Source organism: Calidris pugnax, unplaced genomic scaffold (genome assembly GCF_001431845.1).
Source record: "Calidris pugnax isolate Ruff unplaced genomic scaffold, ASM143184v1 scaffold15, whole genome shotgun sequence".
In the NCBI taxonomy this organism is placed as follows: Eukaryota; Metazoa; Chordata; class Aves; order Charadriiformes; family Scolopacidae; genus Calidris; species Calidris pugnax.
Window position 1 is genome coordinate 7799090 of NW_015090774.1, and position 16354 is coordinate 7815443.

General features: G+C 39.8%; 1 protein-coding gene across 6 annotated transcripts in view; it reads left to right on the forward strand.

The window, feature by feature from the left end:
* Positions 1 to 16354, forward strand: part of SH3D19 (SH3 domain containing 19) — a 104122-nt gene that overhangs the window by 51986 nt on the left and 35782 nt on the right. For 4 of the 6 annotated variants that reach the window (XM_014943471.1, XM_014943481.1, XM_014943488.1 and 1 more), the window contains 3 exons: positions 7805 to 7845; positions 14747 to 14789; positions 16017 to 16164. In XM_014943471.1, coding sequence (XP_014798957.1) covers positions 7805 to 7845; positions 14747 to 14789; positions 16017 to 16164 — 232 coding nt within the window. Of the gene's footprint in view, positions 1 to 7804; positions 7846 to 13780; positions 13822 to 14746; positions 14790 to 16016; positions 16165 to 16354 lie in introns of all 6 variants that reach the window. The other 2 variants (XM_014943508.1, XM_014943517.1) reach the window with 1 other exon arrangement.

The following is a 16354-nucleotide window of genomic DNA, read 5'->3' on the forward strand; positions in this document are numbered from 1 at the left end:
GATTCCCCAGGAACTCCTTCCTCATACTGCACTAGCTTCTTCTGCAAAGGATGCACAATAGGTCAACCAAATGGGCCTATATGTTACAGATATTTTTACACAGGAACCAGACAGATCTAGGCAAAATAAGAAACACCCATACCTTCTTCCCTCAGTTTGATTACTGCTCTGAAGTCTTTGAAGTCTGTATGTTTGCAAACACCTGAGCTTTTTCCTCCGGATTCCTCACCTCCAGCTCATGCCTCCTTTGGGTTCTGCTGAGTTCTTGCCCTTGCGGTCAACACCCTTTGTTGCTGCTGTTCCTCTCTGTAGCCATGCCCTGTTGTATTCTATTCCTAAGCTTCTCCGCCTCTATGTCTTCAAAAGGCCAGCTGAAATACACCCGTCTTTTGACTGCTTTGGATGGTTTCCCTCCACCCACCCTATTCTTTTCTTTTCTCCTTGTTGATCTGGAGGTAACTGGGTTAGTAGGGATTGAGGATACTCACTGTTGTAAAACGAAGTATTATCTGTTTTGTTAGTAATCATTAATGCTTCATTCACATACCACTTCTTCCCTTTACAAAACTTTAAAGTTAACCTTAAAACTATACGTACATGTTCTATAAAGTACACAGACTATCTGAAAAAAATCTAATATCCGTACCTTATAATAGCAAAAGCCTTGTAAAAATATCTTGAATCCTGTGGATCGAGATCAACAGGTTTTCTCTGTGCTTTTGTCCTGCTCATCCTTTATGATTAAACCAGGTTTTGTTCATTTGTGATGTCAATTACAAAGGTTCTGGAGCTTATTCAGCCACCAGATTGTATTTGATGTACAGAGATATATGAAGCAAGCAGAATGTCCTGTCAGTGGCTAGAGAGGGCTTTGATTTACTGACTAAAATGCTGCTGCAAATAATTGAACAAAAGAACTGTTCTTCAGAAACAAGCTTTGGTTTGTGTTGTTTAAGTGTAGAAGCAGGGCACTGTCATCTTGCCCCATTTGCAAATGCAGAAATTACATAGACTTTAATGGTAAAGAATTTCCATCAGAAGAAGTTGCAGTTTACAACCAATTTGTTTTATCTGCTTTTTCCCTTTGTTTTTTTTAACCCTTACTTTTGTGTCTGAATATATTGCTGGCTGGCACAAATATCCTGTCACTCTCAGTATGACAGTTCAGTGGCATTTACATTTACAGTGCTACATTGCTGTTATGTTATTATTAAAATTATAGGTGCTTTCTACCGCAAAAAATTTTTACTACCAAGGTTAAATTGTTATTAAAGCATAAATGCTATTTATTAGTTTTATTCAAACCATACTAGCAGGTTTATCACAACATTGACTAAATATATGTTGATAGATGGCATAAAGGCAAATCTTCTTAGCTGCTACAGGAGGGCCAAACTCTTCGATAAGTAGAGCCCTCTGTTCTTGTACCTTTTACTGGGAGCTGAACTCAGCCAACGTACAATGAATATGGAAAATAACTTGAATCCTGCTCCGAGGATTTGCCTTTCTGGAATGGGTGTGTTCATCCAGTCATCTTTGGGGGCAAGGTGCAGCGCAGCTCAGGCTGTTACCTGAATGAAAAGACATGCGGAAATCTAGCTAACATGTCTGTCACTCTAGATCAAGAAGGGGTTAATTCAGGGTGCACATGAGCTGAGTGACTCAGATTCACAAAAAATTTGGGAGGTGTTTCAGCTTCAGGGTCTAAGCTGGACATTATTAAGTGTGGGAGCTGTTGTAACCTCATGGCTTCTAGTTTGCTGTGAGAATCAGTGTGAAATGTTATCATCTGCTGCCATGATCTGCTTTGACTTCTGCCTGTGTTCTGCCTTAAAATTGAAGGTTTGGTTGCTAAAATATGATCCCCAAGTATGACAGTGACAAGCACATGAATATGTAATAAGTGGTTGAAGAAACAGCTAGAGAGCAATTCCTGAAAGGATTTCCCTATGCTGATCAACGTGAGCTGTTTTAATTAGCCGAGCAGCTGGATTTTAGCTGCTTCTTAACTGCATCCTCGCTTGTCCAGACAGTAGGAAGTCGCAGTTGCAGCATTCATTAAGTGATGCAGAAGTAGACATTCTCAGCATAGTGATGAGGATTGAATTGTCACTGGACTTAATTACTGATTCAAGATTACTTTGCTTTTGGGGTTGGACCCAAGAGAGAAGTAAAGTTGTACTGGGGCGAGTCTGATTTCCTAGATGGCCAGATCTATACTATTGAGCATGTGATTTCTTAGGTGGCTAGGTCTTTATGAGCCTTCTATACCCACAGGGCCATGACAATACCCCATGATTTAGCAGAGAACATAAGAGAGTGTCTTCATTTTACAGAGCGACTGCTGTGGTGCCAGACTGCTGCCAGCTGCTTTTTTCTGGTGCTTGTCTGATCTCTCAGTGAGCCAATTTGGATGACCAGCACTAACAGGGGGGGAAAAAAGTAGAAAAGAGTGGATGAACTGATAATGAAAGGTGAGAAGAACAGCTGACCTGAGGCATAGCCAGCATTTGGTGACTTGCTGTCAGATTAGCTGCAGAGTCATGGATTTAAGGTTTGTTTTTGAGAGTAGAGGCTGAGCTGCTTACCCCAAGGACTGCTGCTGGCCTCCCCTGCTCTCTGCTCCCACCACTTCTCCAGCATCACCCTTGTGCTCCTGTGGCTCTGCAGCCAGCTGGAGGAGCGGTCAGCCTCTCTGGCTGACAAGGCATGGGGATGTTTGGGATGGGATTGTTTGTTGTTAGTAAAATCACGTGGCTGATCCAGCAGACTTGTGAGGATGTCAGCCCCAACACAAGGGAGCTGGTGGGAATGGTGAGCCTGGGGAAGCTGGGACCGCAGGCTGCACAGTCTCTGCTTCTCTTACACTAGTGGGGAAGCTGCAGCTGGAGTCTGTGTGTCACGGCGTCTAATTTACACGTATCAGGTGAGGGACAGGGAGTCCTGGGAGTGGAGGCATTGAAGAGGCTGGAGGCTGTGGATACATTTTTAGTGTAGATTCACTTCATCCGCAGGATTAACTCATGAAGATGAGATATCCGTGACTTTTCTGACCGTTTGGAGCTTTTCGGTTGAACTAATAGGTCTGTCTTTGGCCCGATATAAGGGTGGTAGTAAATCTGATCTTTTGCACCACCCTTAATTTAACTATAAAATTACTAACATCTTTCTGCAATTCAGTCTGTAGTGAAATCAGTTAGGTGGCATTTTAAACTTTCTGTGTTTGGAATAATGTCTTCTAATAAGTTTTTAAAATGTATGCTATAGTACACCGGCTGTTATAAAGATGGCATGATTTCTAAAGTAACTGAGAGGGTTAAATGATGCCTTTTATTAAACTAGTGTTTTGTCTTACAGTAATTTCAGCATCAGCTATTTAAAAATTCTTGGCTTACATTCCAGGAAGTCACAAGATATTAAAAATAGCAACATTTTAACTTTTTTTAATCTCTGTGTGTGTATGTGTGTAACACAAGGTCAATAAACATCACAATTAAAAATATGTTAAAAAGTTTTTATACAGGTATGTGAACCTAAGGACTGGTAGAGTTGGCTCACCATCAGCCGGCTGGTGGGAACACGTCCATGAGTTTCTCTTGGCTGGGCTGGGACCACTGCTGCTCCTGAAACAGCTAAAAGATGTGTGGGTGAAAAGGTTAGCCAGGACCTCCTGGCCTCTTTGCTCGGGTAACGTGTGACTTAAATGCTGTCCTGCTCCAGGCAGACACAAATCTCTGCCTGCTCTCTCCGAGGTGCCCGTGTGATTTGAGCTTTATTCCACTTGAACAGCACTTCCCCTCCTCTGCTGTGCGGGGACTGTTCAGGTGAGTGATGCTCGCACGGTCGCTGTGTTGGGTCAGGGTCACCCCACAGGAGCGAGCCTTTGAGACATACTGGAGCTACACTGAAGCTGTGTTTGAAGAGAGATGCTGCTCAGTGTGAGTAAAAGTGTCGGAGCAGAGCCTCCAGTGAGGAAGAGTCTGTGCTTTACACACACTCAGTGCACTTACTCCGCTAAACGGTTTGCAGCACTTTGCCCAGTCTAGTTTGTGGCAGTTTTATTTCCCCAATACACAGACCTCAAATAAGCTTTTGAAGCGTTTTCCTCAAGTGTTTATATTTAGAAAACCCGTCCTTGAAACCCAGAATGAAGCCTGCCAGGGAGAGTGAGTAGGTGTTTAAACATCTTCAAACACACTGCTACAGGTTCTTTACCTTTCAGAAATGGTGACCCGTGGGACCCTTTTCATATTACTGCTGACTTAAAGAACCCAACTGCTTTCAGCATAGCAGGTACAGCAGCTTACAGATCCCTGCTGAACCTATCTGAGTGGGTTGGTTTGGGTGCGCAGAGAACCCAACAGAGGTAGGTTAGTTCCCCCTTGGGAACCCAACAGAGGTAGGTTAGTTCCCCCTTTTGAGGGGCTGGCACCTGAAGCTCAATGAAGCTGCTGCCTTAGCTGAAAAAGAAACTTGAGTTTGTGCTTTAAATTAACAGTGGGCGAGGTCTTGGATAAATCTGCAGATGTCAGAGGAGTTGCTCCAGTTGTCCACTCCTGTATGGTAAACTGTGTGTGGGATGGATGAATAGTTTGCATCTTTACTTATTCCGTCTTAGATAGGGCTGGGGTGGTGTTGGAGCTAATGTTTATCAGAGTCTTTAGTGCTCTGAAAGGTCCTCTTTCCTGCTGTCTGCTCTGTTTTCTTCCAGCAATAAGAGTTTGGACTTTGCTTATATACATTACAGGGTGACACAGGAGCTGAGGCTGGTTATTGTCACGCTGTCCCCTCAGGTGTTCTGACGTAACGGTTGGGGGAGTCTCACTGGGACCAGTATCAGAGGTCCCACACAGATTCAACTTCTTCCCTCTCCATTTTTCGTTGACATGTGCATTTATGGGGATTTTGTGTGTGCTCTGGTTCATTGCTGTGCCTTACAGATTGGAGGAGGGGGTGGGAAAGAGGCAGTGACTCCACAGAGTAGAGAAATTGCTGCAACTCCTACCTCATCAAATAGGAGAATTAAATTCGATTTGGTTATGTTAATTATTTGGATGGCTAGAGAGAAAATGTGTCATTAACTGTGGAGCAGAGGAGGATATTAGTAACCTTATCACTTCTCCCTTTGCAAGGCAGGACAAGAGTCCAGAAATTGTTGCCTGTGGACTGGGGAGGGGTTAGCACAGCAAAAGATACCAGCAAAATCAATCTGCCCCAAACCCAGTATTTTATGTAAATTACTGTGATTTAGTGTGTAACAAAGTTATGAAATTTGTGGTTCCTTTACAGGGCTTCATGGGGAAAAAAAAAAATAAATCTACATCCGCTCCCATTTCCATGTTTTTAAAACACTTAAATAATTGTAAGCTAAATGTGAATTGAACTCTCCTGGGGGTAGGAAATCCAGCGCTTTGCCAAAGGGTTGTTGATGGGTGACCTGTTAATGGAAAGTGGAAGAGAAAAACTATCTGCTAACAGCTTGTTTTGCCTGTAAGCTCATAAATTTTATAGCAGAACCGTGTTATCCTGGGTTCTAAATTACACAGACAATTGCATACTTGAACTGCCTTGCTCTTGATATATCCATACTTCAGCTTCACTAGGCTGGTTGTGTGAAAGGCTTTGCTTCTTTGTTCTTTGCATTTTGATTTTAAAATTGTTTTCTGAAATCTTTTGGACCTCATGAACTTTTGCCTACATGACTCCTCCTATGATTTCTAGCCAAAGATACCTGCTGGTATCTGAAAGTGCTCAGCAGATTCTGAGGCAAATTGCAATGGGTCGAAGCGCTCTTGCCAGCAAAAGAATGAACTTAACTTGTTCCTTTTGATTGTGTGTTTGGTTTTTTTTTGGGTTTTTTTTTTTTTTTTTTGGGTTGGGTTCGGTGGTCTTTTTACTGACACTTGAATATAGATTTCCTAATTTCCTGCTATAAAACTTAAGTAAATCTTCTGACACTTGAATATGCATACTTTATAGATTTCCTAATTTCCTGCTATAAAACTTAAGTAAATCTTGAATTCTGAGTACAGAAAGATTTTCCTACTCCAAAAGATTTCAGATTCATGTTACCAGACTTCGGTCTCCTTCCTGTCTTATACTAAATATGATTAAAATAAAACCCTAAAGATAGTAGTTATTCTCAGCAATGAAAGCAGAAGAATAAGGTTTTGAAAATGAACATCCCAAAGAAAGAGTCTTCAGTTACGAGGAAGAAAAAAAGGAGTTGAGTACACCTGTGAGGAACATAGGACTAAAAGTGTTTCTTAAAGATAACGCTGTATTATGATGGAGTGTTTTGAAGGAAAATCAGAATCTTTTTTGCTGAGAATGCACAGTGAAATATGACTGATAGAAATGTTTTCTAACGGAGCTTTGCTAGCTGTATGGACAGGGGCCAAGACACATTTGAACTGTTTCTGAAACCAGACAAGTAAGCATTGTTTATCCTAGACTAGCCAAACTATTTCAGAAAAAAAGTTCAGTCAGAGCAACATTCATTTCTATTTTTAATTAGTTTTCAGAATGACTGTAGAGGGAGGACATTTTCCATCCACGTCCTTTTTGACTGTCTCTTTCTTCTCTCCTCCCAATCCCCCTATTCTTCATCCCACTGGAGGAACTGCAGCCATCAGCAACTGCCGTGCAAGTGCAGGTGGAGCTAAGCTGAGCCCTGGCAGCGGTGGTGTGCGGCACACGCCTGCTGCGGGCAGAGGGAGAGCTGTGTTAAAATGCTCATGTCCTGCCCGTACTAACATTCCTGCTGTTATACCCCTGATGAAGGCTGTGCTGGAAGGTTTCCAGAAAAAGACTTGATTAGTGTGCCTTTCTGTTCTAATTAAGATGTTGTATTAATTTAAATCAAATATAGGCTATTTATTTTCAGCCTTTAAAATGACTATTCGGCACTTCCAGAGGCTTTTCACCAACACGTATTCATTGCCTGTTGTGTTTTTAAAAAAAAAAAAAAAGGCAAAAGCACAAAAAAAGTCCTTTTCTGAAGTATACTTGTGTGCAGTGTTTTTTTTAGTCTTCTGTGCAGCTTTGCACAAGGGGCAGGTTATTAAGACAATGTTCTTCAAGTTAGCAACACTTTCTGAAAATTATAACCCCAAATCAGTTTTTATTTTTACTTGCAAAAGTATTAAGGACTGCTGTATCTGTTAAATAAGACCTTCGGAAGAGAGGCATGAGAAACCTTAGTCTTACAAAAATAACAGATGAATTGACAAAACATTTTTCTGTCCTGGTGTATCAACAGATTCTTGGTCATGTTGTCTTCCTGTCTAACCCCACCCACCAAGTTATTACTGAAAAATGCAATCTCAACTGAAAAGGAAGATAAGTTGTTAAGTAATTGTTAAAAATATTATGCAAGGGGGTTGTAGGTTTTTACTCGTCTGTGTAAATTTTATTTATTTAGAAGAATATTAAGTCATTAAATGCTTATAATCTGAGAATATGCACACCCACAATGGGCTCTTGTCCAAGTTTTCCCGTCGAATGAGACAGAATGTGAACTTCAACACAGAATCAACAGAAAAAATGGTTTTAAAAATTGGCTTTCTGTCTTTGCAGAGTCTTGCAGTGAAGCTGTAACCTGGTTTTCATTAGGAGGGGTTGAGTATGGTTGTATACTCCAGGAGCTTTGGACAAGTTCCTGTAAGATAACAACCTAGGGAAAAAATGCACTTGGCAAACCCTGTACAATATATGGGGAAATTCTGCGTAATGTTACTTCGATGATTTTTCTTTAAATCATTAACCACGTTGTAATGCTTTTTCTTTTTTTTTTTCCATTAAGCCAAGGACCATTGTCATCCATAAGAGCAGCAATCAAGAGATGTAAGTCTACTTTTCCTATTTTTTGAGACTCATAATATTGTAAGATTGCTAAATCTTCATTTTTAGTGAACAGTTAAGTTTATACGTGCCAACAGAGTAGCTAGCAGACTTTTGGAGGACTGTAATTTCTTTCTCACTCTTTGTCCTTTTTTTTGCTTCATGTTAGACCATATTCTTGCTTTGCTGATAAGTAGTTCCTTCTTTCCAGTTACTAACATTGTCTTATTTATGCACTAACGCATTTGTGCACAGATGTGATCTGCCTCTGAAGAACTTGGGTTACACATGCCCAATTTGTAGTTCACTGGACAAAACAGGAGATACTTTTATTTTTGTAGAAATCTGCAGCAACTGCTCATTGGCTGTCCTGGGGACAGGATTAGACTCGTGTACCAGGTTCATTGTGGAAAACAAAAAATTGTTTAGAAAGCTTGAGTGAAAGCCCAAACTCTTCTTCTGTGACTTAACTGCTGAACTCCTCTTTCTCTTTCCCTGCCCATGATATTCCCAGGCAAAGAGTTTCTTTAGCTGCATTTTCCAAAGTATTTTATGCTGCTTCTTTCTTCCACTTTTCATTTTTATTTCCTTTCTGTCCATGATTTCAATTTCATATTAATGAAACAGCCCTTATGATTCTGCTGTGGGGAAAAATAAATTAGTGTATGTACTACTGATTTGTTTCTCCTGGACCTATTAGGCAGGGGCTCATTAGTATGGATTGGGTTGGAGGTAGTCAAAGGGGATCATGAAAGCTTCACTCAGAGCAAGTCTACATGATGCTGTAGTTAAAATGCAGCACATTATCTGTGTTGCTGCTGCTGCCATAGATGGGAAACTGGTAAACAGAGTGTACCAGTTCACAGAGAGCCTTTTGTGGTGGAGTCAGAAGTTGATTCAGACTGCCTGAGCCCCAGTACCTCATCTGAGTGAGAGACTGCCCAAAGATTGTTAAGCCATTGAGATCTATGTTTTTGAAAATAAGGTAGCAAATGGTATTTTGTTTTAAGGCGCAATCAAGTAAAAAATAATCTAGTCAAGAAGCCCTGGCTCGTATGTTATAACATCATTCTTAATAATATTAAGATGTAATTACAATGAAATATAGGTACCACGTGAATTATTCAGATGATAGGCTATTAAAAAATCGCCATGTCCATATCAAGGCATTGTATATGAAACCGTAGCTCGTTGTATGCCACTAACCATATCCATGGATGGACCTAAATTAGAAATGGGCCCTGATTAATTCCTAACTCCCCTTGCCATTAATCTGGAAAAATCATTATATTCTCCGGAAAAAGTGTATCTTTAATTCTTAATCACAGCTTCTGCGGGCTGTTTATCTCTAATTTTCAAGAAACATGATAGGTATTTGCAGGGTTTCAACTTTCCAACCTGTGGACAATGCTTTTCGTGACTTTGTATCAATAATCTCTCTGTTTTGTGGCCAAAGAGGATGGGGTTTTGTTTTCCGTTCAGCCACCCTGACTACAAATCTGGATAGAAAGACAGTGTCATTTTATTTCAGTTGTTTGACAGCTCAGTAGAATTCAGAAAAGTCACCCCAGTGTGCCTGAAGAAAGCAAACATGTGAACATGAGAGATGCTTGGGAGTAATTTTTTAATCTCAACTCTTCAAAAGTTACCCCTGGATTTTTAATGATGGTCTCAGGCCAGGACGTACCACTAAAACCAGCGCTCAGTGAAATCAGTGAAACTATTTCCACTAATGCCAGAGACACCAACATGCACAAGAACGCCAAAAAAAGTAAAAGGAGTCAAGCCAAGTGCTGCAGTAGTGAGACAAAGGGGAATGATGGTTTTGCTCGCTTCTCAGCTCTTCCAGGGCAGGGTGGTGTTAAGGAGCAGGGCTACAAAAATCTGTTGCCCTAAGATGTTGGAAGAACCTGCAACCTTGTTCCATTCTCATTCTGTCCTAAGCAAATATGTGGCTGAATGAAGGATGTGTAACAGCTTGTATGCACTCAGAGGCTGTGGCTTCCCATTTGGCAGTTTTGCAGCCATTTTTGGCTGTGGGTTTTGTTTGTTTTTCATTTTTTGTTTTGTTTTGCTTGGGGGCTTCCTAGGTTCTTTTGGCTCCCACTTTCTCCCAACCAGATCAATTCTGTGACCTCATTCTCTCCCCATCTGCACAAACATTTGGGCTGGCATAATGCAGGGAACGGTGCAGAGGCAGGAACATACAGCCTGAGGAAAGGTGTGGGAAGGAGTGAAGTGCCTTCATAAATCATTACTGTCACATTTGAGTGAAACTGCAGGCCTGTTCTAAGGGTGCAGTTACACAGATTTTATTTAGCAGCGATGCCAGCCTTTATGGTGCCAGGCAGTTGGGTCAGCTGTGAAGACGGTATCTGAACTCAACTGGAGGAAGAGGAATCCTGTCACCCCCCTAAGTTATTTTTTGATCAATTGTCTCACTGAAGTTGAACAAAGAAGAACTGGAATTGGGAAGTTGAGGCAGGAAACTAGGGGTGGCATATTCCTTCCCCTGTGCTGCTGGTGGTCTGAGCCCAAGGTGAGCAGATTCAGTGAGATAAGATGGACAAAAACTGTACAGAAGATACTTATTTTTTTATTTAAAACTCTGAAATCGCTTACTGTGGGGTGAGATGAGTGCTAATATTGGTTCAAGAGGGGACAAAAGTCGGTATTTGAAGGAGGAATTGGGCATCACCATCTCTTTTAGCTACCTTTAAGCATTAAATCAACCTAGCTCTAATGTCAGACAACCTAACATTTTCCTGAGGTGACTGGAAACAGAACTAGAAGAAAAGGAGCAAGACCTCCCCCTTGTGCCAAGAAATAGTTCAGGAGAAAAGCTTCAACTCTCTTACTTCAGAGATGAGTGAAAATTTCCAATTAGTTTGAGCCTCCAATTCTACAGAAATAGTCTAATGAGATCTTGGGTGAAGTAATTTATATTTTTTTTTCTGGTTTTGCCTTGCGGGTTACCTGATCATTTTAGTATTCCATGAAGAAGGGCCACTGCAGCCACATAACACCTTTGGTATTGCAAAGATGGCAAGTGTGGTCTCTTACATGGGACAATTCTGTCAGCTCTTCTGGTGTATTATTTTGTAGGTCAGGGAAGGAGTGTTTGCCCACTCTTGAGGCTCCCCTTGGGACACTATAATGAATAACCTATAACGGCTACAGGTTAGGCAGCCATACGGTGGGAAGAATAACTCCTCAGTCTAATAGTCTACTAATTTCATGGAATTGATGGATGACATGTCTATCCCCGTGTTGGAAAAGCATTGAAAGAAGCTATGTTTTTAAATATTAGTATGTCCTTGTTGTAGTAAGTAATACTAGTACTTTAAAATCTATTAATAATAGTTAATATGAATTAACTGAGATACTTAAATTGCAAGTTATTTGGCAGGATCTTGTTTACTCACAGCTGCTGGAAGGGACAATAGATAAAAATAATCAGAAAAATTTTGAGCTTGATTTCCCATAGGGCTTGGGCTATTTGAGGCTGTGGTTCCAGTCTTCAATGTGAAATATAAGCTATATTTTAAAACACTCTGAAATGACAAAACTGTCCAGTATTTTATACATATTTGCTAATGGAAACATATGAATATTATTATGCAATGTCTATTTTGTGGAAGCTCAGCACTCACAGCAGGATGGCATCTGAGCAGATCCCTGAATGAACATTATAGTTGCCTCTATATTGCCTTAAAAGATTACCTGAAAGACTGTAAATTCCAGCCCAACTCTCTTCCAAAGGCTCAAAAGTGCATGTCAGAATTCTGTTGCCACCAGCTTGTCTGTAGCATTGCAATTTATGGATTTGTGGTATAACAGTGATTGTACTTACACAGGCATCTTGATCTCATAACATTAAATGCCCCCTGCCCCATAATCTCTATGTGTCAATTACAAATGACATACTAAGTGCACTTGAAGAGTAGGACCCAAAGAAAAAGCCATGGAGAAAAAACATTCTAAACGTAAGTATACAGGCACAAACTGAATTTATGACTGCACATTCAAAAATAGTTGGATAAAGCCCCATAAATAGTGCTTGTAAAAAATATGTACAAAAAATTAATCTATAAGTCAGTAATCTGTCCTCCATTTACGGTATTACTGTTAATCCTTTACTTGCCTAAATTGTACTTTATTAGGTTAAACACATTTAGATGCCTCATTGACACTAATGGAAATAAATAGTGACAATGTTATGAGTTGATTTGACATTTTGACTTTCTCCTGAGACCAACAGAGTTATAAGATGAAAAGGTGTGGATTTTATGCACTGGGTTTTTCTGCTCCCACTCCTTCTTTAACGGCTTTGCTTACCTTTTACTTAAATACCACTAAGCATTTGGTAGTAGAAATGTCAACAGTTCTCACCCTGGGCATTTCTTAGTGTGGAAGTTGAGGAGATGACTGTCTTCAGTTCACAGTATATAAACTAGCACAGAAATACATTTCCATTGACTCTCCTGATGGAAGAAAGGTTTTTTTTAAACCTTAAAGCTGCCATAATTTGAAATCTGGGGGAGAAATTCATAGCAGGCTTTTTCAAGGCAATCCACAAAGGGAATGAAGAATAGACTTAGAGGATCAAAAGAGCATAAGGCCAGAAAAATGGCTGCAGGTTTTTTTCTTTTGTTTTTAAATCAGGTGTGTGCTATATTTTAAAAATTCATGTCCTCTCTCATAGATTTTTAAATTTAAATTCATTCCTCTGAAATGGAAAAGGAATAAAAGCTGTGCAGGTCTGGAGGCAAGGGTTATTTAGAAAGTTAATATTTTCATTTCCCTAGCATTTGTGGAACTCCAAGAAATATGTAAGAGCAGAAGATACAGTACCTTTCACCTCTGCTCCTACTGTGGGTTTAAGAGCTTTCAAAACAAAATATGTTATAAAAGTGTGGTTGTAACAAAAATGTGACAACAAAAAGAGGGGAGCAGTTGATGGAAGGAGGGAAGAACTTTGTCAAAGTCCTTAAAAATAAATATTTATAGTAAATGTTTATGTGCATGGAAGTAGTTTGATTCCATAAATACCTGGAAGTTTTTTGTCTGTTTGTTTGTTTCAAACAGAATGAGCACATTCTGAAAACAACATCTCCCAATTAATTAGCTTTTATTTCTAATGCCCTTATTGTAATTAGGCTATACCCCAAGCTTCTGTGTTGAATACATTTACCAAATGAACACTTTCTTCCATCCTCTTTGCAAAAGTAATCTTGGAATTCGTTGGTTTGGGTCAGTTTGTCTTTTTATCTTTAATGTGTGTATTAGATCAACACTGTGTTAAGAACTCTGAAGAAGAAAGTGAAGGCGAGGTGTAGGGGATTTTATTTACTTATTTTTGCGAAATAATTTACAGAACAGGGTTAGGAAATGTGCCTGAAACTTTGAGGTGTGCCTCTTACTGGGATCAACCTGCCTGCCCATACCTCTTTGGTAGGTAGGAGTATAAATTATGGGACCTTTGCTTCTTTGCATCTGTATCAGCTTCTCAGTGTAACCCATTATTTTTAGAAGGGAAGAAGTGCAGGCCCAAATAAACCATGCTTTTAACCTGCATAAACCACTCAAAGAGATATGACTTCCCTCTCCTCATTCCTACAGTAGCTTATTGTTGAGCAATACTGTCGACATCTCCATCTTCAGTTACATTCTTCATGGTTAATTTACTGCAAAGGAAACTTCTAAAACAGCCATTGTTAAAATCAGCGTGAGACTAGAAATAAAATCTGCTTTTATTTTGTTTTTTTAAGACACTATATTGTGAAAAGTCTTTACAGTTGTCCTCTTACAAGACTGACACGTGCGCTGTCCTTGCGTGACTAACCCATTTGATCATGGTTTCTGGCAGTCTGAAGCCTTGGTTTGTTCTCCTTCACCTCCTCTTCCTCTTCTGTAACCCCTTCTTTTTTTCCTCTAGCACTCATGAATAGTGCACATCAAAAATGCCCTGTCGAAGAGGTATGTCTGACAGAACACTATGCGGACTCTTGAATCAAGTATGCTTTGCTGGTATCAGCTAATGATTCTGCGGTGGCGCAGGAACAGCATAATTGTCAGCTTTTGCACAAGGAGATTCTACCACTTCCTAAATCTCACTTGCTATGCAAAAAATTGTCCCTCGGATCATTTTCTTTTCTCTCTAAAGAAATTGTAGTGAAAATATGTGGCCATTGAAAAAATTATTTGACTATAAATATGGCAAAAATAGGAAAATGAAGAGGTCAGGATTCACTTTATGTAACTTAAAATACATGATGTGGAAAAACAAAAAGAAATGTTGCTGGCTTTGATCTACGAGTGATTAAACTTTAGGAAATTTCTAGCTGGTAACGCTTAATTCTTTCTTTTTACATAAAGGACGGTAAAATAGCTTTTTAGATTTTGTGCCTTAGTACTTTTCCCCTCTCTAAACCAAACACAAAGAGACATTAAAAAAGAGATTAAAGAACAGATCTCAGAAATGAGCCATCAAAAGCAAAGCCAGACGTGTTTAACACTTCTTTTTGTTTTATTCATGGATTGTTTTAACTAAAGAAAACGAAAAAGAAGTTTCAACTCTAGGGTGACCACAGTGCAGAATGCAGGAAATGTCTGATGAGGAAGAAGAAAGGGGACAGGACCATCTCTCTTGGTGGTAACTTGGACACAGAGTGACTTAAACTGATTATGCAACTGCACCCTAAACCTTTTAAAGACTTCTCATATTTAGTACAAATAATTTTTTTATTTAACTTGGCCACTCTTAAAATCTGGAATTTATGATCAGATGCTGTATGTTCTCCATTTCATTGGTAGTGGATTGGTAAGGGCTGTGCTATTATCCTCACCTTATTGCGGTGACAGTATATTTTAACCTCTTCAAAACTTTTGTTTCTTTAAATAGCTTCTCGGACCTCTAGCCATAGCGAACAGCAGAGGGATAGAAGGTATGATGCTGTTATTTATATTGCAATTAGATTTTACTGTGAAACTTTTTCTGTTGTATTACAGCATTACTTTTTATGGCTTTGTCCTCTATTTTGTTGGGTTTTTTCCTTCTCTGTACCCTTAGTGTGTTTAAAAATAAATTAGACTTGGAATAAAAAAAAATACTGTGATTTTTAAGCGCAGGGTAGGTTGAGTTTTTGAGGAGTTTTCTCATCAACTTTTGTATGTATCCTCAAAAAAAAGAATGCAACCAACCATCAAACCTCTGCAGAGCTGTTTTACTTCCCTGACATCTATTTACAGGATCACTTCACAATGAAAATAAGCACACTTCCAGGCCTCCTTCCAGTTTCTCAAAGGGTATTGAGAAAGGAGGTCACCAACCTGGATAGCTGGTGAACTGAGTCTGCCGTTATTTCAGGTGTGAAGGAACTGCAACCTTCTTTTTAAAATTATTTTCCCAATAGTTTTAGAAGTTACTCTCCTGCAGGTTTTTTTCTGCCAGCAGACAGAAGCTTCTGTTGCAAATGTTTCATCTACTCACTTCTCAAGGTGTATTTTGTGTGAGACTCCAGATTGATGAGTGGTACTCTGGGGACCACAGTCTGGGGACGCGGGCCACCACTGCGGCTTGTGCTCTAAAGCAGTTGTTATAGAGACAAAGCTGGTAGACCTCCAGGTCCTTAACTGTCAACGGAAGTCCCTATTGTACTAGATGTTGTAAGCAAATGGGTCCTGTCCCAAAGGACTCCTGAGGCTTGCTCTGTCCCACTTTAGCACAGTGGGAGGTTTCCCCAGAGGTCTGAGGACAGACAAGCTTATAGTTCGCCAGCCAGAAGCAGTTTCAACTATCCTACTGTTTTCACACTGTGGCAGGCTAAGGGCAAACACACGATTATCCCTCATTATCCCGAAAGACTAAAACTTCTTCCATCTAATAGAGTTACACTTGTGCTTAAGTACTTTAAGCATGTAAATTATTTCACTGGAGCCAATAAACCTACTTTTTGGCTTAGGCATTTAATCAGGTGCTTTGAATGGAAGCCTAAGTGCTTGTTAAAAAGGTCAAGTAAGTTACTTTGAAAGCATGAAAAAACATCATTGGTTAAATCAAAAAGACCTGAGCTATTTTGATTTCCCATGCAGACAAAACCTTGGTCTTTTATACTTAAAAGAACAATTTAAAAAAGTTTTAGATAATTGTTCCCCTTTGCCTTCGTCTCCAGGCGTCCTGAAATTACAATAGTTGCTGCTGAACCCCTCCGGCCATCCTCCTGGTTTCCAGGTGCAAGCCCTGTCGCTCCTCAGGGATTAGGATTCCCTTCTGCTTCATCTCATGCTCAGTGGAGGAGAAATGAGCATATTCCAGCTGAGGTGAGCATGAATTTACATGAGGTGTGTTTGATTTACAAAGGTAAAAAGCATGTTAAGTTAGAGAGGAACAGAGTTTTTGCTTGCTTAGACTTTCATCGCATTGCATAAAAGACTATGACAGTGTTCTTCTCCTCTGCATATGTTAATTTAGTATTTTTAAATTTATATGCTTCTTTTTTTTGAATAGGAT